The sequence below is a fragment of the Coregonus lavaretus genome (genome assembly GCF_964263955.1).
Source record: "Coregonus lavaretus genome assembly, chromosome: 2".
In the NCBI taxonomy this organism is placed as follows: Eukaryota; Metazoa; Chordata; class Actinopteri; order Salmoniformes; family Salmonidae; genus Coregonus; species Coregonus lavaretus.
Genome location: NC_139989.1, coordinates 58,362,975 through 58,382,741, shown reverse-complemented (window position 1 = coordinate 58,382,741; position 19,767 = coordinate 58,362,975). Strand labels below are relative to the sequence as shown.

Here is a 19,767-nt window from a genome sequence, read left to right as displayed (position 1 = left end):
CTTCGAGGCAAGCAACACTGAAGCACATTTTCAACATGTCCCTGACTGAGTCTGTAATACCAACATGTTTCAAGCAGCCACCATAGTCCCTGTGCCCAAGAACAATAAGATGACCTGCCTAAATGACTACCGACCCGTAGCACTCATGTCTGTAGTCATGAAGTACTTTGAAAGGCTGGTCATGGCTCACATCAACTCCATTATCCCAGAAACCCTAGACCCACTCCAATTTGCATACCGCCCCAACAGATCCACAGATGATGCAATCTCTATTGCACTCCACACTGCCCTTTCACACCTGGACAAAAGGAACACCTACGTGAGAATGCTATTAATTGACTACAGCTCAGCGTTCAACACCATAGTGCCCTCAAAGCTCATCACTAAGCTAAGGATCCTGGGACTAAACACCTCCCTCTGCAACTGGATCCTGGACTTCCTGACGGGCCACCCCCAGGTGGTAAGGGTAGGTAACAACACATCTGCCACGCTGATCCTCAACACGGGGGCCCCTCAGAGGTGCGTGCTCAGTCCCCTCCTGTACTCCCTGTTCACCCATGACAGCATGGCCAGGCACGACTCCAACACCATCATTAAGTTTGCCGACGACACAACAGTGGTAGGCCTGATCACCGACAATGATGAGACAGCCTATAGGGAGGTCAGAGACCTGGCCGTGTGATGCCAGGATAACAACCTCTCCATCAACGTGATCAAGACAAAGGAGATGATTGTGGACTACAGATAAAAGAAGAGGACTGAGCACGCCCCCATTCTCATCGACGGGGCTGTAGTGGAGCAGGATGAGAGCTTCAAGTTCCTTGGTGTCCACATCACCAACAAACTATCATGGTCCAAACACACCAAGACAGTCGTGAAGAGGGTACGACAAAGCCTATTACCCCTCAGGAGACTGAAAAGATTTGGCATGGGTCCTCAGATCCTCAAAAAGTTATACAGCTGCACCATCGAGAGCATACTGACTGGTTGCATCACTGCCTGGTATGGCAACTGCTCAGCCTCCGACCGCAAGGCACTACAGAGGGTAGTGCGTACGGCCCAGTACATCACTGGGGCAAAGCTTCCTGCCATCCAGGACATCAATACCAGGCGGTGTCAGAGGAAGGCCCTAAAAACTATCAAAGACTCCAGCCACCCTAGTCATAGACTGTTCTCTCTGCTACCGCACGGCAAGCGTTACCGGAGCGCCAAGTCTAGGTCCAAAAGGCTTCTTAACAGCTTCTACCCGCAAGCCATAAGACTCCTGAACAGCTAATCAAATGGCTACCCGGACTATTTGCATTGTCCCCCCCCCCCCCCCTCGCCTCTTTTACGCTGCTGCTACTCTATTTATATTATCTATGCATAGTCACTTTAACTCTCCCTACATGTACATTTTACCTCAATTACCTCAAATAACCTGTGCCCCCACACATTGACTCTGTACCGGTACCCCCTGTATATAGCCTCGCTACTGTTATTTTACTGCTGCTCTTGAATTATTTTTTTATTTAAATGTTTTACTTATCTATTTTTTACTTAACACTTCTTTTTCTTAAAACTGCATTGTTGTTTAAGGGCTTGTAAGCAAGCATTTCACTGTTGTATTCGGCGCATGTGACAAATACAATTTGATGTGATTTGATTTATAATGAATGTCTTCTTTGTGAGTGGTTGGGTAGTTCTTATCTACGCAATTCTTCATCCTGTTATCTGGGACCAGTGTTCCTGCTTCTGCTGCCAGAAGGAGGCCAAATCATTATGCATACAGAGCTAACACACATATTATCTTGGCTACAGCCATCCAATCCTGCTCATTGTGTTCAGTTTAACTTAAAGTTGAACACATCAGTTGAAAACATGCCTTAAATCCTAACTTGAGGGCCTTACATGCAAATAGATTGGATAGCATGATTAACATTTAATTATTTAGAGTCTAAGACATTGTAGGGGGGTGAGGGGGGGGGGGGTTGCTAAGCTGACATATGGAATTGTTTTAGGATGGTCATACTATGGACTATTTAGCTATTTGATTTGGAATTTTAGGACCCCTTTAGGTATCAAAACAAATTATGAAACTATTATTTGATAAAATATTGATTTAGGCCTTTACTACTAAAGCCCATAGAAATGCATTGAATAACACATTCATAAATGGCAAAAAGGACAGTAAAAAAAGAAATCATAAGATATGTAACTCAGATTGATGCACCAGTGCGTCAATCAACTCTAGGGGGTTATGTTAAGTGTGCACATCTCAAGTTAGGCTTTGTACTGTAATGTACTGTACGCAGCATACCTGGGTTCAAATACTATTTGAAATCTTTCAAATACTTTGAGCGTTTGCCTTTGCCTGTCTAGAGTACCAGGTGGGCAGGGTTTACATTTTTGGGACATCTCTATTGGTTCCATTGCAACAGGCAAGCTCAATCAAACACATCTTACGTATTTTAAATAATTTCAAATAGTATTTGAACCCAGGTCTGGTAGGCAGCAGGTCCAGTTTATGGGCATGAGGTGTAAGGGAAACAATGAATACAAATCAATGTACCAATCATTGCCACAAGTGTTGATGCTTTGGTGTAAAGCTTTACAAATTATTTCCTAAAAAACCTTTGATGTTAGAAAAACAACCACTTAACACTTAGACAGAACAACACCTGATTTTTCCATCTAATAGAAACACTAATCACAGGTCTGAGGCAACACCACAGAGTGACAGAAACACACCCTGTGAGTCCTATCCGTTCAGTGGCCATCAGGTCTGTGTGTGTTTCGGTGGCCATCAGCACACTGTTAGAGGCTCCCCTGAGAGCTCTGGTGATGAGGAGAGAGCGAGAGATAGGCAGGCTGGGAGCGGACGGACAGAAAGACAGAGACGGACGGACAGAAAGACAGGCAGACAGAGGGACGGTCCCACAGGCAGCCTATAGGGAGACCAAGTCACACAGACAACTGGGACTAACAGGGGCTAAAGCTACATTGTCAATCACACACACACACACACAATCTCTCTTTCTCTTTCTTACTCTGTCGCTCCCTTCTTCTCTCTTGCTCTTTCTCGCACTTTCTTTCTCCCCCCCCCCTCCCTCCCTCTTGCTGACAGGTGCAGCAGCAGCAGAGAAAGAAAAGACAGGATGTTCCATCCCTCCCATGCACAATATAATGATATATCATTACACTGTTATGGCTTTGCTACAAAATGACACTAGAGAGACAGACATATTTTCTCCATTATCAAACGACCCCTCCAAGTCACTTAGAAAGCTTCTAACGTGATAATTAGCCAAATAGGTTCTATGAAAGTACTCTAATGTCTGCTTATTACAGGCTGTTTTCAGGCTCATTTCAACAAACAAAGAGGGGGGAAGAGAAAATAAAAAGAGAAATGGAGAGTCCTACCTTGATGTTGTCAAAAGATGTTCTGTTGGTCACGTCATACAGCAGCAGGAGAGCTGAGAGAGAGAGCGAGAGAGACAGAGACAGGGGGACAGAGACAGGGGGACAGAGACAGGGAGAGACAGAGGGACAGAGACAGGGAGAGACAGAGACAGGGGGACAGAGACAGGGAGAGACAGAGACAGGGGGACAGAGACAGGGGGACAGAGACAGGGGAACAGAGACAGGGGAACAGAGACAGAGACAGGGGGAGACAGAGACAGGGAGAGACAGGGGGAGACAGAGACAGGGAGAGACAGGGGAACAGAGACAGGGGAACAGAGACAGAGACAGGGGGAGACAGAGACAGGGAGAGACAGAGACAGGGAGAGAGAGACAGGGAGAGAGAGACAGGGGGACAGAGACAGGGAGAGACAGAGACAGGGAGAGACAGAGACAGGGAGACAGAGACAGGGAGACAGAGACAGGGAGAGACAGAGACAGGGAGACAGGGAGAGACAGAGACAGGGGGACAGAGACAGGGGGAGACAGGGGGACAGAGACAGGGAGAGGGAGAGACAGGGGGACAGAGACAGACAGAGACAGAGAGAAAGTGGGGGAGAGCAAAAGTAAATGTTAGTGAATTAGCAGGCCTGGCAGAACCCATTGACAACAAAGAGTTCATTTGAAAATAGAGAGACAGGGAGAGACAGAGACAGGGGGACAGAGACAGGGAGAGACAGAGACAGGGGGACAGAGACAGGGGGACAGAGACAGGGGAACAGAGACAGGGGAACAGAGACAGAGACAGGGGGAGACAGAGACAGGGAGAGACAGAGACAGGGAGAGACAGAGACAGGGAGAGAGAGACAGGGAGAGAGAGACAGGGGGACAGAGACAGGGAGAGACAGAGACAGGGAGAGACAGAGACAGGGAGACAGAGACAGGGAGAGACAGAGACAGGGAGACAGGGAGAGACAGAGACAGGGGGACAGAGACAGGGGGAGACAGAGACAGGGGGACAGAGACAGGGAGAGACAGAGACAGGGAGAGACAGAGACAGGGAGACAGAGACAGGGAGAGACAGAGACAGGGAGAGACAGAGACAGGGAGAGACAGAGACAGGGAGAGACAGAGACAGGGAGAGACAGAGACAGGGAGAGACAGAGACAGGGGGACAGAGACAGGGAGAGACAGAGACAGGGGGACAGAGACAGGGGGAGACAGGGGGACAGAGACAGGGAGAGACAGAGACAGGGGGACAGAGACAGGGAGAGGGAGAGACAGGGGGACAGAGACAGACAGAGACAGAGAGAAAGTGGGGGAGAGCAAAAGTAAATGTTAGTGAATTAGCAGGCCTGGCTGAACCCATTGACAACAAAGAGTTCATTTGAAAATAATTCTCGGCTAACTTTCCAATTTGTCCTTTAGGCTTAGCCTCTCGGACTTGTGGCTTCCCAATTAGTTTACGGTTGACTGAGTTCCTTTATTCATTTTTACTGAGGAGGGCATTTAACAGAGTAAAGTCTCCTTCTTGCTCTCTGTGAGCCTGATTAAGACAGGCCTGCCCAGGCTCAGAGAGGACAAGGACTATAAATGTGTAAACATTCCTTTTCAGATATATCCTTTATGACAAGCAATTCATACATAATACATCTTTCAAAAGACGTAACGAACATTGCATCTGCTCATGTTCATAATGATAGATAGTGTGATAGATCTCTACCCATTGAACTGATCCACAGACAGTGTGATATAGTAGATAGCTACCCATTGAACTGATCCACAGACAGTGTGATATAGTAGATAGCTACCCATTGAACTGATCCACAGACAGTGTGATATAGTAGATAGCTACCCATTGAACTGATCCACAGACCGTGTGATACAGTAGATAGCTACCCATTGAACTGATCCAGGCAGTGTGATATAGTAGATAGCTACCCATTGAACTGCTCCACAGACAGTGTGATACAGTAGATAGCTACCCATTGAACTGCTCCACAGACAGTGTGATACAGTAGATAGCTACCCATTGAACTGCTCCACAGACAGTGTGATACAGTAGATAGCTACCCATTGAACTGATCCAGGCAGTGTGATATAGTAGATAGCTACCCATTGAACTGCTCCACAGACAGTGTGATACAGTAGATAGCTACCCATTGAAATGATCCACAGACAGTGTGATACAGTAGATAGCTACCCATTGAACTGCTCCACAGACAGTGTGATACAGTAGATAGCTACCCATTGAACTGCTCCACAGACAGTGTGATACAGTAGATAGCTACCCATTGAAATGATCCACAGACAGTGTGATACAGTAGATAGCTACCCATTGAACTGATCCAGACAGTGTGATATAGTAGATAGCTACCCATTGAACTGCTCCACAGACAGTGTGATACAGTAGATAGCTACCCATTGAACTGCTCCACAGACAGTGTGATATAGTAGATAGCTACCCATTGAACTGATCCAGGCAGTGTGATACAGTAGATAGCTACCCATTGAACTGCTCCACAGACAGTGTGATACAGTAGATAGCTACCCATTGAACTGCTCCACAGACAGTGTGATACAGTAGATAGCTACCCATTGAAATGATCCACAGACAGTGTGATACAGTAGATAGCTACCCATTGAACTGATCCAGACAGTGTGATATAGTAGATAGCTACCCATTGAACTGCTCCACAGACAGTGTGATACAGTAGATAGCTACCCATTGAACTGATCCAGACAGTGTGATACAGTAGATAGCTACCCATTGAACTGATCCAGACAGTGTGATATAGTAGATAGCTACCCATTGAACTGCTCCACAGACAGTGTGATACAGTAGATAGCTACCCATTGAAATGATCCACAGACAGTGTGATACAGTAGAGGTAGGTATAGGAGAGAGAGAACACAACAGAGATGCTGAGAAGAGAGAGAAACAGTGGTGTAGGAGAGGGAACACAACAGAGATGCTGAGAAGAGAGAGAAACAGTGGTGTAGGAGAGGGAACACAACAGAGATGCTGAGAAGAGAGAGAAACAGTGGTGTAGGAGAGGGAACACAACAGAGATGCTGAGAAGAGAGAGAAACAGTGGTGTAGGAGAGGGAACACAACAGAGATGCTGAGAAGAGAGAGAAACAGTGGTGTAGGAGAGGGAACACAACAGAGATGCTGAGAAGAGAGAGAAACAGTGGTGTAGGAGAGGGAACACAACAGAGATGCTGAGAAGAGAGAGAAACAGTGGAAGTGCCAAATAGAGAGACACAAGTCAAGTGAGAACAAAAGAGTGGTAAGAGAGAATGACCAAATTAGAGGGCGGATGGACTTACAAACAGAACACAGGAGGCAATGGGCACGCACACACACACACACTCTCTTTTGCTCTCTTCACCTCTCCCTCTCTAAGTTGTAAATCACCAAACTCCACCACACCCCCACTCTGATCACCATGCAGAACACACCAGTCTACCCTATATCCAGTCTACCCACAGCTCTCCTTCCTACAGGAATATCCACAGATAACAACACATTCCATTTATCATGCTCCTCTGTGGCTGAGTGTGCAATTTAGTGTGTAAGTGTGTGTGTCTGTGCGATGCCACTCAGAGAGAGGACGGAGGACTCGAGGAGAGGACAATCTTTTTCCCAAATGAGAATCTCTCTCAATTCAATTTCAATTCAATTGAAGGGCTTTATTGGCATGGGAAACATATGCTAACATTGCCAAAGCAAGTGAAGTAGATAGTAAACAAAATTAACAGTAAACATTACACTCAGAAGTTCCAAAATAATAAAGATATTTCAAATGTCATATTATGTACAGTGGGGGAAAAAAGTATTTAGTCAGCCACCAATTGTGCAAGTTCTCCCACTTAAAAAGATGAGAGAGGCCTATAATTTTCATCATAGGTACACGTCAACTATGACAGACAAAATGAGAAAAAAAAATCCAGAAAATCACATTGTAGGATTTTTAATGAATTTATTTGCAAATTATGGTGGAAAATAAGTATTTGGTCAATAACAAAAGTTTCTCAATACTTTGTTATATACCCTTTGTTGGCAATGACACAGGTCAAACGTTTTCTGTAAGTCTTCACAAGGTTTTCACACACTGTTGCTGGTATTTTGGCCCATTCCTCCATGCAGATCTCCTCTAGAGCAGTGATGTTTTGGGGCTGTCGCTGGGCAACACGGACTTTCAACTCCCTCCAAAGATTTTCTATGGGGTTGAGATCTGGAGACTGGCTAGGCCACTCCAGGACCTTGAAATGCTTCTTACGAAGCCACTCCTTCGTTGCCCGGGTGGTGTGTTTGGGATCATTGTCATGCTGAAAGACCGAGCCACGTTTCATCTTCAATGACCTTGCTGATGGAAGGAGGTTTTCACTCAAAATCTCACGATACATGGCCCCATTCATTCTTTCCTTTACACGGATCAGTCGTCCTGGTCCCTTTGCAGAAAAACAGCCCCAAAGCATGATGTTTCCACCCCCATGCTTCACAGTAGGTATGGTGTTCTTTGGATGCAACTCAGCATTCTTTGTCCTCCAAACACGACGAGTTGAGTTTTTACCAAAAAGTTATATTTTGGTTTCATCTGACCATATGACATTCTCCCAATCCTCTTCTGGATCATCCAAATGCACTCTAGCAAACTTCAGACGGGCCTGGACATGTACTGGCTTAAGCAGGGGGACACGTCTGGCACTGCAGGATTTGAGTCCCTGGCGGCGTAGTGTGTTACTGATGGTAGGCTTTGTTACTTTGGTCCCAGCTCTCTGCAGGTCATTCACTAGGTCCCCCCGTGTGGTTCTGGGATTTTTGCTCACCGTTCTTGTGATCATTTTGACCCCACAGGGTGAGATCTTGCGTGGAGCCCCAGATCGAGGGAGATTATCAGTGGTCTTGTATGTCTTCCATTTCCTAATAATTGCTCCCACAGTTGATTTCTTCAAACCAAGCTGCTTACCTATTGCAGATTCAGTATTCCCAGCCTGGTGCAGGTCTACAATTTTGTTTCTGGTGTCCTTTGACAGCTCTTTGGTCTTGGCCATAGTGGAGATTGGAGTGTGACTGTTTGAGGTTGTGGACAGGTGTCTTTTATACTGATAACAAGTTCAAACAGGTGCCATTAATACAGGTAACGAGTGGAGGACAGAGGAGCCTCTTAAAGAAGAAGTTACAGGTCTGTGAGAGCCAGAAATCTTGCTTGTTTGTAGGTGACCAAATACTTATTTTCCAACATAATTTGCAAATAAATTCATTAAAAATTCTACGATGTGATTTTCTGGAAAATGTTTTCTCAATTTGTCTGTCATAGTTGACGTGTACCTATGATGAAAATTACAGGCCTCTCTCATCTTTTTAAGTGGGAGAACTTGCACAATTGGTGGCTGACTAAATACTTTTTTCCCCCCACTGTACAGTGTTGTAACAATGTGCAAATAGTACAAATGGGAAAATAAATCAACATAAATATGGGTTGTATTTACAATGGTGTTTGTTCTCCACTGGTTGCCCTTTTCTTGTGGCAACAGGTCACAAATCTTGCTGCTGTGATGGCACACTGTGGTATTTCACCCAGTAGATATGGGAGTTTAACAAAATTGGGTTTGTTTTCGAATTCTTTGTGGATCTGTGTAATCTGATGGAAATATGTGTCTCTAATATGGTCATACATTTGGCAGGAGGTTAGGAAGTGCAGCTCAGTTTCCACCTCATTTTGTGGGCAGTGTGCACATAGCCTGTCTTCTCTTGAGAGCCAGGTCTGCCTACGGTGACCTTTCTCAATAGCAAGGCTATGCTCACTGAGGCTGTACATAGTCAAAGCTTTCCTTAAGTTTGGGTCAGTCACAGTGGTCAGGTATTCTACTCTCTGTTTAGGTTCAAATAGCATTCTAGTTTGCTCTGTTTTTTTGTTAATTCTTTCCAATGTGTCAAGTAATTCTCTTTTTGTTTTCTCATGATTTGGTTGGGTCTAAATGTGTTGTTGTCCTGGGGCTCTGTGGGGTCTGTTTGTGTTTGTGAACAGAGCCCCAGGACCAGCTCGCTTAGGGGACTCTTCTCCAAGTTCATCTCTCTGTAGGTGATGGCTTTGTTATGGAAGGTTTGGGGAATCGCATCCTGGTTATAGAATATAACGGCTCTTTTCTGGATTTTGATCATTAGCGGGTATTGGTCTAATTCTGCTCTGCATGCATTATTTGGTGTTTTTCGTTGTACACTGAGGATATTTTTTGCAGAATTCTGCATGCAGTCTCAATTTGGTGTTTGTCCCATTTTGTGAATTCTTGGTTGGTGAGCGGACCCCAGACCTCACAACCATAAAGGGCAATGGGTTCTATAACTGATTCAAGTATTTTTAGCCAGATCCTAATTGGTATGTCAAATTTTATGTTCCTTTTGATGGCATAGAAGGCCCTTCTTGCCTTGTCTCTCAGATCGTTCACAGCTTTGTGGAAGTTACCTGTGGCGCTGATGTTTAGGCCGAGGTATGTATAGTTTTTTTGTGTGCTCTAGGGCAACAGTGTCTATATGGAATTTGTATTTGTGTCTCTCTCTCTCCCTCAGCAATGACTGTGTATATTTCTGTAGGACAGTAAAACATTTGGGAAAGATGATAAAAGATTAGAGAATGAGAAAACAGAGAAGGGGAGTGTTTGTCTCCCTCTAGCCTGATCTCAGATCTGTTTGTGCTGTCTTGCCATTTCCTGGGGTCATTGTTTGGGAGGAGCTGGCAAGACAACACAAACAAATCTGGGATCAGGCTATTCTCCATCTAAAAACCAGGATGATTAATTGAGTCCCTTCCACATAAATCACTGTCTAAGTAGAGTGGGTATAGGCTAGGCTACAGTAGTGTCTCTCCACTGGGCTAATTGTTTCTGATTGATGTCATGTCACGCTCATCTATCTAATTCCCAGACAGGGTTCTCCTCAAAGGGATATAGACAGAGGGAGAGAATGGAGAGCGATAATATATAGAGAGATAATATAGAGAGAGAGACAGAGAGAGATACTATATAGAGAGAGACAGAGAGAGATAATATATATAGAGAGATAGAGAGAGATAATATAGAGACAGAGAGATAATATAGAGAGAGAGACAGAGAGATACTAGAGAGAGACAGAGAGATAACATATAGAGAGAGACAGAGAGATAATATATATAGAGAGACAGAGAGATAATATAGAGAGAGACAGAGATAATATATAGAGAGAGACAGAGAGATAATAGAGAGATAATATATATAGAGAGATAGAGATAATATATAGAGAGAGACAGAGAGAGATAATATATATATATATAGAGAGATAATATATAGAGAGAGACAGAGAGAGATAATATAGAGGGAGACAGAGAGAGAGAGACAGTTTGATGCACTGCACACAATCCTCTCAGTGATGAGAAAGTAAAGTGGTACAGTAGAACTCTTTGCTGTTGCTGAGAATTTCAGTGAGATCTACGGAGCTTTGGGAGGTAGTGACTGGCTGCCAGGGGTTTGACTGTCTTTGCTTTACTAAAGCTGTGGAAATCACTGAAGCAGTCCCTCTTGACTACTGTCTGCGCCTCGTTGACTTCAAAAGGAACTGGATGCGGCACAAATGGCACCATCTTCCGTATGTAATGCACTACTTTTGACCAGAGCCCTATGGGTCCTGGTCAAAAGTAGTGCACCACATAGGGAATATGGTGCTATTTGGGGTGCACGCACTGACTGCCTATCTTGCAGGGTCGCTGTGAAGTCCCAGAGAACCATATCAAAAGCAAAAACCACATTTAGTTGATGTGGATGAAGGGAGCATAGTGTTTATGTGACAGGCTGTAGAGACTAAAATGTACATGCGCCCATACACCTGATCAAATGGCTGAGTGGAGAGCTGGAGCATACATTTACATTTTAGTTACTTAGCAGAAACTCTTATCCAGAGCAACTTACAGTATTGAGTGCATCACTTTTCGTACTGGTCCCCCGTGGGTATCGAACCAACAACTCTGGCTTTGCAAGCGCCATGCTCTACCAACTGAGCCACACGGGAGCCACACACACACACCCGCATGATAATCATGATAGCGGCGATAATGACGATGACTATGATGAGGAAGGAGGCAAATATGAAGATGATGAAGATTAATATTATGATGATGAAGGATACACTGCTGTTGTTGATGATGACAATGATGATGTTCATATCTAAATGTAACCTTCTCCATTATGAATATAATACCCTGTTGTTCTAATAAAGCCTCTAGAGAGGACAGGACAGCATGCTCCCTGACTGTTTCCCTGATGAACATCCTTGCCCAGCCGAGTACTGCTTTAGGGGAGATTGATGTCAATCTGGCTAGCTGGAGGAGATGAGTTTCTCTTTTCTCATTTTAAAACCATTCCAATACCACCTGGAGTGAACACCAGTGGCCAAATGCACACACACTCACATTATTCACTGCTACATACACCATAGTGAGTCTCCTGTTGTCCCTATAATATGTGTGTGTGTGTGCTAGTTTCTATCCACAGATTGTTGTGTGTGTGTGTGTGTGTGTGTGTGTATGTGTGTGTGTGTGTGTGTCTGCCTATGCATTCTGCCGTGTACTGTATGTGTGCGTGTGTGTGCATCCATTTTGTGCGTGTAGCAAGGTTTAGAGAACAGCATTTATAATTACAGCAACACTCATATCTTGTTTCTGGTCCCTGGAGGAAGGATCCTTCATTAAGCCCAATCACAGGCATCACGCGCGTCGGCTCACATCTGCGGCTGAACACTCCCTTTCTGGAGGATTACTGTCATTCATTACAGCATCCCAGAGCAAACAAGCACGCACGCACGTGCACACCGCCCCCCTTTGAGCAACACAGCGGGGATGTAACAACACAACATTTATAAAATAATCTTCCCTCTCATTTACCATACATACATGCATTATAGATGATGAATTAACACATGCCTTTAAGGAGACTGGAAACATTAGAAACATGCACCATGTGAATATGCTATCTACCCATCCACCCACCCATCCATCCAGTCACGCATTCAAGACAAATGGTCATAATCAAATTGCATGCTCACAGACATGTAAACAAATAAGTTAACCATAAATGTTATTCAGCTAATTTACATGTTTCCAAGATGGCGTAGCAGTGCGGTCGTGTACTGTGTGTGTCCGTGTAAATAGCCTGTTTTTTGTATTTTTTTTTTGTCTTTTTCGTACATATTTCCCTATCACACTTTTCATCCTTCTACTAAATATACTTTCCTGCAACCCGCCTCACTCAATGTGGAACGGATTCTATTATTGACTTACCTTTTATCTTACCTTTTATCTAGAATCACCAGTTGAAACTAGCTAGCCAGCTAACTAGCTACTTGCTATTAGCCACCGTTAGCGGTTTTTACCCAGAACATCGGATTTTCTGCCGGAATAACTGGACATTAACACCGGATCGCAACTAACTAGCCGCAACCGAATGGATGTTGCTGTTGGCTAATCACCACTGCCCCCGAAGCAAGCACCAGTTAGCCTTGAGCTAGCCTCGAACCAGGCCCATATCCCGGCTATCTACCTCTCTGTCTACCGGACGGGAGTAGCCAGCTAACTAGCTTCTTGCTATTAGCCACCGTTAGCGGTTTTTCACCATTGTCCGTGGCCTGCACTACCTACCAGCCAGTTCTAGCCTGGACTATTATCGGCCAGTCTGCACAGCGCGTTATCGACCCAGAACATATCGGTTTTTCTGCCGGAATCACTGATTCACTGGACCTTTAACTCCGGATCATCGCAACTAGCTAGCTGCAACCAAGTGGATGTTGTTGTTGGCTAATCAGCCTTGAGCTAGCCTCGAGTCAGGCCCATCTCCCGGCTATCTACCTCTCTGTCAACCGGACGGGACCTCCTAGAGTCGACACAGAGCCCCGCCGATCCATCACGACTGGTCTGCCGACGTAATCGTCTGTGGTTTCAACAGGCTTCCCATTGCGACGACCACGAAGATCCATCTGCAAGCCCCGGCCCGCTAGCAAACGCAAACAACAGCCGTGCTTCCTGCTAGCCAGTGCTGTAGCACCAATTCGAACTGCTCTCGGACTCACATATTGCTGTTCACTGGACCTTATGATCACTCAGCTGCACAGCTGATGCCTGCTGGACTGTTCCTTTACACGGTACCCTGTCCTGTTTATCTGTTTAGCCTCAGCCCAAACTTTCATCGCCATTACCAGTTGTTGTCTTAGCTCTCTTGAATAACACCTGTGATTGCTTTATGCCTCTCTCCCATGTCAATATGCCTTGCCTATTGCTGTTCCAGTTAGTTATTATTATACAATTTCACTGTAAAGCCCCAAGCCCCTCTCAAACTGCCTCAAATAGCTCCTTTGTTCCACCCCCCATACACGCGGAGACCGGCTCAATCGGTGCCTCCAGTGATGCTCTCTTTCATCGTTACCCAACGCTTAGGTTTACCTCCACTGTACTCATATCCTTCCATATCCTTGTCTGTACATAATGCCCTGAATCTATTCTACAACACCCGGAAATCTGCCCCCTTTACTCTCTGTACCCAACGCACTAGAAGACCAGTTCTTAAAGCCTTTAGCCGTATCCTTATTCTAGTCCTCCTCTGTTCCTCTGGTGATGTAGAGGTTAACCCAGGCCCTGCAGCCCCCAGTATCACTCCTACTCCCCAGGAGCTATCATTTGTTGACTTCTGTAACCGTAAAAGCATTGTTTTTTTGCATGTTAACATCAGAAGCCTCCTCCCTAAGTTTGAGTTATTCACTGCGTTAGCACACTCCACCAACCCTGATGTTCTAGCAGTGTCTGAATCATGGCTTAGGAAGGCCACCAAAAATTCAGAAATGTCCATCCCCAACTACAACATTTTCCGTCTAGAAAAAACTGCCAAAGGGGGTGGAGTTGCAATCTACTGTAGAGATATCCTACGGAGCTCTATCATACTATCCAGGTCTGTGCCCAAACAGTTTGAGCTCCTACTTCTAAAAATCCACCTTTCCAGAAATAAGTCTCTCACTGTTGCCGCTTGCTACAGACCCCCCTCAGCCCCCAGCTGTGCCCTGGACACCATATGTGAATTGATTGCCCTCCATCTATCCTCAGAGTTCGTACTGCTTGGTGACCTAAACTGGGATATGTTTAACACCCCAGCCATCCTACAATCCAAACTAGATGCCCTCAATCTCACACAAATTATCAAGGAACCTACCAGGTACAACCCTAAATCTGTAAACATGGGCACCCTTATAGATATCATCCTGACTAACTTACCCTCTAAATACACCTCCGCTGTCTTCAACCAGGATCTCAGCGATCACTGCCTTATTGCCTGTGTCCGTATAGGGTCCGCGGTCAAACGACCACCCCTCATCACTGTCAAATGCTCCCTAAAACACTTTAGCGAGCAGACCTTCCTAATTGACCTGGCCCAGGTATCCTGTCACTCTTGCTGCTGGTGATTCTCAGATCCACCTCTACGCAGACAACACCATTTTGTATACATCTGGCCCTTCATTGGACACTGTGTTAACAAACCTCCAAAACTAAATGCATGCTCTTCAATCGAACGCTGCTGGCACCCGCCCACCCGACTAGAATCACTACTCTCGACGGGTCTGACCTAGAGTATGTGGACAACTAAAAATACCTAGGTGTCTGGGTAGACTGTAAACTCTCCTTCCAGACTCACATTAAGCATCTCCAATCCAAAGTTAAATCCAGAATCGGCTTCCTATTTCGCAACAAAGCCTCCTTCACTCATGCTGCCAAACATGCCCTCGTAAAACTGACTATCCTACCGATCCTTGACTTCGGCGATGCCATTTACAAAATAGCCTCCAACACTCTACTCAGCAACTTGGATGTAGTCTATCACAGTGCCATCCGTTTTGTCACCAAAGCCCCATATACTACCCACCACTGTGACCTGTACGCTCTTGTTGGCTGGTCCTCACTACATATTCGTCGCCAAACCCACTGGCTCCAGGCCATCTATAAATCACTGCTAGGCAAATCCCCGCCTTATCTTAGCTCATTGGTCACCATAGCAACACCCACCCGAAGTTTGCGCTCCAGCAGGTATATCTCACTGGTCATCCCCAAAGCCAACACCTCCTTTGGCCGCCATTCCTTCCAGTTCTCTGCTGCCAATGACTGGAACGAAATGCAAAATTCTCTGAAGCTGGAGACTCTTATCTCCCTCACTAACTTTAAGCATCAGTTGTCAGAGCACCTTACCGATCACTGCACCTGTACACAGCCCATCTGAAATTAGCCCACCCCACTACCTCATCCCCATATTGTTATTTATTTTGCTCATTTGCACCCCAGTATCTCTATTTGCACATCATCTCTTGCACATCTATCATTCCAGTGTTAATACTAATTGTAATTATTTTTCACTATGGCCTATTTATTGCCTTACCTCCATAACTTGCTACATTTGCACACACTGTATATATATATTTTATATTTTCTGTTGTATTTTTGACTTTATGTTTTGTTTTACCCCATATGTAACTCTGTTGTTGTTTTTATCGCACTGCTTTGCTTTATCTTGGCCAGGTCGCAGTTGTAAATGAGAACTTGTTCTCAACTGGCTTACCTGGTTAAATTAAGGTGAAATAAATAAAAATAAACATGTCAGTGCTATCCTAATCTGCATTTAAATGTTATGAATCTCTGCATACTAAGCACCACTTTTAGTAACGTATAATGCAGCTTGTTTCTTAATGAGGGAGAGAATCCCTCTTGTTTCTGTCCCCACAGCAGCTGGAGTGGTATTGAGACAAAATCACACAAGTGTGTGTTTGTGTGTTTGTCTGTGTGTGTGAGAGACCAAGAGTGAGAGAAAGAGAGAGAGAACGTGTGTGTGTGTGTGTGTGTGTCTCACCGTTGGCGTCGCGGTAGTAGGCGTGTGTGACGCTGCGGAAACGCTCCTGTCCAGCTGTGTCCCAGATCTGAGGAGAGAGGGAGAGGGAGAAGAGAGGGAGAGGAAGAGGGATAAGAGGGAGAAGAGAGGGAGACGAGAGGGAGACAAAGAGGGAGAAGAAGAGGGAGAAGAAGAGGGAGAAGAGAGGGAGAGGGAGAGGAGAGGAAGAGGAGAGGGAGAGGAAGAGGAGAGGAAGAGGGAGAAGATGGGGAGAAGATGGGGAGAAAATGGGGAGAAGAGGGGGAGAAGAGAGGTAGAAGAGAGGTAGAGGGAGAAGATAGGGAGACGAGAGGGAGACGAGAAGGAGAGGGAGGGGAGAAGAGAGGGAGGAGGGAGAAGAGAGGGAGAAGAGAGGGAGAGGGAGAAGAGAGGGAGAAGAGAGGGAGAGGGAGAAGAGAGGGAGAAGAAAGGGAGAAGATAGGTAGAGGGAGAAGATAGGGAGAAGAGATGGAGAAGAGAGGAAGAGGAAGACGAGAGGGAGACGAGAAGGAGAGGGAGAAGAGAGGGAGAAGAGAGGGAGAAGAGAGGGAGACGAGAGGGAGACGAGAAGGAGAGGGAGAAGAGAGGGAGGGGAGAAGAGAGGGGAGGGAGAAGAGAGGGAGAGGGAGAAGAGAAGGAGAAGATAGGGAGACGAGAGGGAGACGAGAGGGAGAAGAGAGGGAAACGAGAGGGAGAAGAGGGAGAAGAGGGAGAGGGAGAAGAGAAGGAGAAGAGATGGAGAGGGAGAATATAGGGAGAGGGAGAAGAGAGGGAGAATATAGGGAGAGGGAGAAGATAGGGAGAAGAGGGGGAGAAGAGAGGGAGAAGAGAGGAAGAGGGAGACGAGAGGGAGAAGAGAAGGAGAGGGAGAAAAGAAGAGAAGGAGAGGGAGAAGAGAAGAGAAGGAGAAGAGGGAGAGGAAGAGGGAGAGGGAGACGAGAGGGAGACGAGAGGGAGACGGAGAGGAGAGGGAGAGGGAGAAGAGAGGTATAGGGAGACGAGAGGGAGACGAGAGGTAGACGAGAGGGAGACGAGAGGGAGACGAGAGGGAGAAGATAGGGAGAAGAGAGGGTGACGAGAGGGAGACGAGAGGGAGAAGATAGGGAGAAGAGAGGGAGACGAGAGGGTGACGAGAGGGAGACGAGAGGGAGAGGGAGACGAGAGGGAGAAGAGAGGGAGACGAGAGGGAGAGAGAGAAGAGAGGGAGAGGGAGAAGAGAGGGAAAAGAGAGGGAGAAGAGAGGGAAAAGAGAGGGAGAAGAGAGGGAGAGGGAGAAGAGAGGGAGAAGAGAGGGAGAAGAGAGGGATTAAAAGGTATATTTATAATTTCCCATAGGGGTGAATTCTAAGTTTTCTCAAGTCGAATTGTCACTGAGTCATGCAGTGATGTCAATGGGAAGTTAGGTGAAGTTAGGATTCTCCCCCATAAGAATGAATCATTTCACCAGTGATGTCAATGGGAAGTTAGGTGAAGTTAGGATTGACCTCTATAGGAATGAATCATTTCACTGCCACAGTTTCATTGCTTTACTTAAAGCTCCTTTGGGATAAGACATATACAGTGGGGAGAACAAGTATTTGATACACTGCCGATTTTGCAGGTTTTCCTACTTACAAAGCATGTAGAGGTCTGTAATTTTTATCATAGGTACACTTCAACTGTGAGAGACAGAATCTAAAACAAAAATCCAGAAAATCACATTGTATGATTTTTAAGTAATTAATTTGCATTTTATTGCATGACATAAGTATTTGATCACCTACCAACCAGTAAGAATTCCGTCTCTCACAGACCTGTTAGTTTTTCTTTAAGAAGCCCTCCTATTCTCCACTCATTACCTGTATTAACTGCACCTGTTTGAACTCGTTACCTGTATAAAAGACACCTGTCCACACACTCAATCAAACAGACTTCAACCTCTCCACAATGGCCAAGACCAGAGAGCTGTGTAAGGACATCAGGGATAAAATGGTAGACCTGCACAAGGCTGGGATGGGCTACAGGACAATAGGCAAGCAGCTTGGTGAGAAGGCAACAACTGTTGGCGCAATTATTAGAAAATTGAAGAAGTTCAAGATGACTGTCAATCACCCTCGGTCTGGGGCTCCATGCAAGATCTCACCTCGTGGGGCATCAATGATCATGAGGAAGGTGAGGGATCAGCCCAGAACTACACGGCAGGACCTGGTCAATGACCTGAAGAGAGCTGGGACCAAAGTCTCAAAGAAAACCATTAGTAACACACTACGCCGTCATGGATTAAAATCCTGCAGCGCACGCAAGGTCCCCCTGCTCAAGCCAGCGCATGTCCAGGCCCGTCTGAAGTTTGCCAATGACCATCTGGATGATTCAGAGGAGGAATGGGAGAAGGTAATGTGGTCTGATGAGACAAAAATAGAGCTTTTTGGTCTAAACTCCACTCGCCGTGTTTGGAGGAAGAAGAAGGATGAGTACAACCCCAAGAACACCATCCCAACCGTGAAGCATGGAGGTGGAAACATTCTTTGGGGATGCTTTTCTGCAAAGGGGACAGGACGACTGCACTGTATTGAGGGGAGGATGGATGGGGCCATGTATCGCGAGATCTTGGCCAACAACCTCCTTCCCTCAGTAAGAGCATTGAAGATGGGTCGTGGCTGGGTCATCCAGCATGACAACGACCCGAAACACACAGCCAGGGCAACTAAGGAGTGGCTCCGTAAGAAGCATCTCAAGGTCCTGGAGTGGCCTAGCCAGTCTCCAGACCTGAACCCAATAGAAAATCTTTGGAGGGAGCTGAAAGTCCGTATTGCCCAGCGACAGCCCCGAAACCTGAAGGATCTGGAGAAGGTCTGTATGGAGGAGTGGGCCAAAATCCCTGCTGCAGTGTGTGCAAACCTGGTCAAGACCTACAGGAAACATATGATCTCTGTAATTGCAAACAAAGGTCTCTGTACCAAATATTAAGTTCTGCTTTTCTGATGTATCAAACACTTATGTCATGCAATAAAATGCAAATTAATTACTTAAAAATCATACAATGTGATTTTCTGGATTTTTGTTTTAGATTCCGTCTCTCACAGTTGAAGTGTACCGATGATACAAATTACAGACCTCTACATGCTTTGTAAGTAGGAAAAGCTGCAAAATCGGCAGTGTATCAAATACTTGTTCTCCCCACTGTATTTAAAGTTTGCAACCTCTTACAAACAAGAATTCAAATGGCATTCACTGCAGCTCTCACATAAAGTAGGGTGAAGGGGCTAGGGAGTAGGGGGTCAATTAAAAATGTATGTTAGGAAAGTTTTAAACTAGTATTCAAACTGGGGGGAAAGCTCGATAAGGAATATGGCATCTTAGTGACTTCCCAGCATGTTGTGCAGGTAGTGATGAGAATGGCTGGGATTTGGGAATCCCTATCCCCATCCCAAAACAAGTGGGTGTCCTTTGAATCCGAGACTGTAGCTTTAACATGAG

General features: G+C 45.6%; 1 protein-coding gene across 1 annotated transcript in view; it reads right to left on the bottom strand.

The window, feature by feature from the left end:
- LOC311145184 (ras-related protein Rab-26-like) overlaps positions 1 to 19,767 on the bottom strand; it is a gene marked incomplete at both ends in the record, with an annotated part of 119,165 nt that overhangs the window by 33,202 nt on the left and 66,196 nt on the right. Inside the window, 2 exons of the mRNA XM_084181394.1 lie at positions 3,403 to 3,455; positions 16,294 to 16,360. Coding sequence (XP_084037520.1) covers positions 3,403 to 3,455; positions 16,294 to 16,360 — 120 coding nt within the window. The remainder of the gene's footprint in view (positions 1 to 3,402; positions 3,456 to 16,293; positions 16,361 to 19,767) is intronic.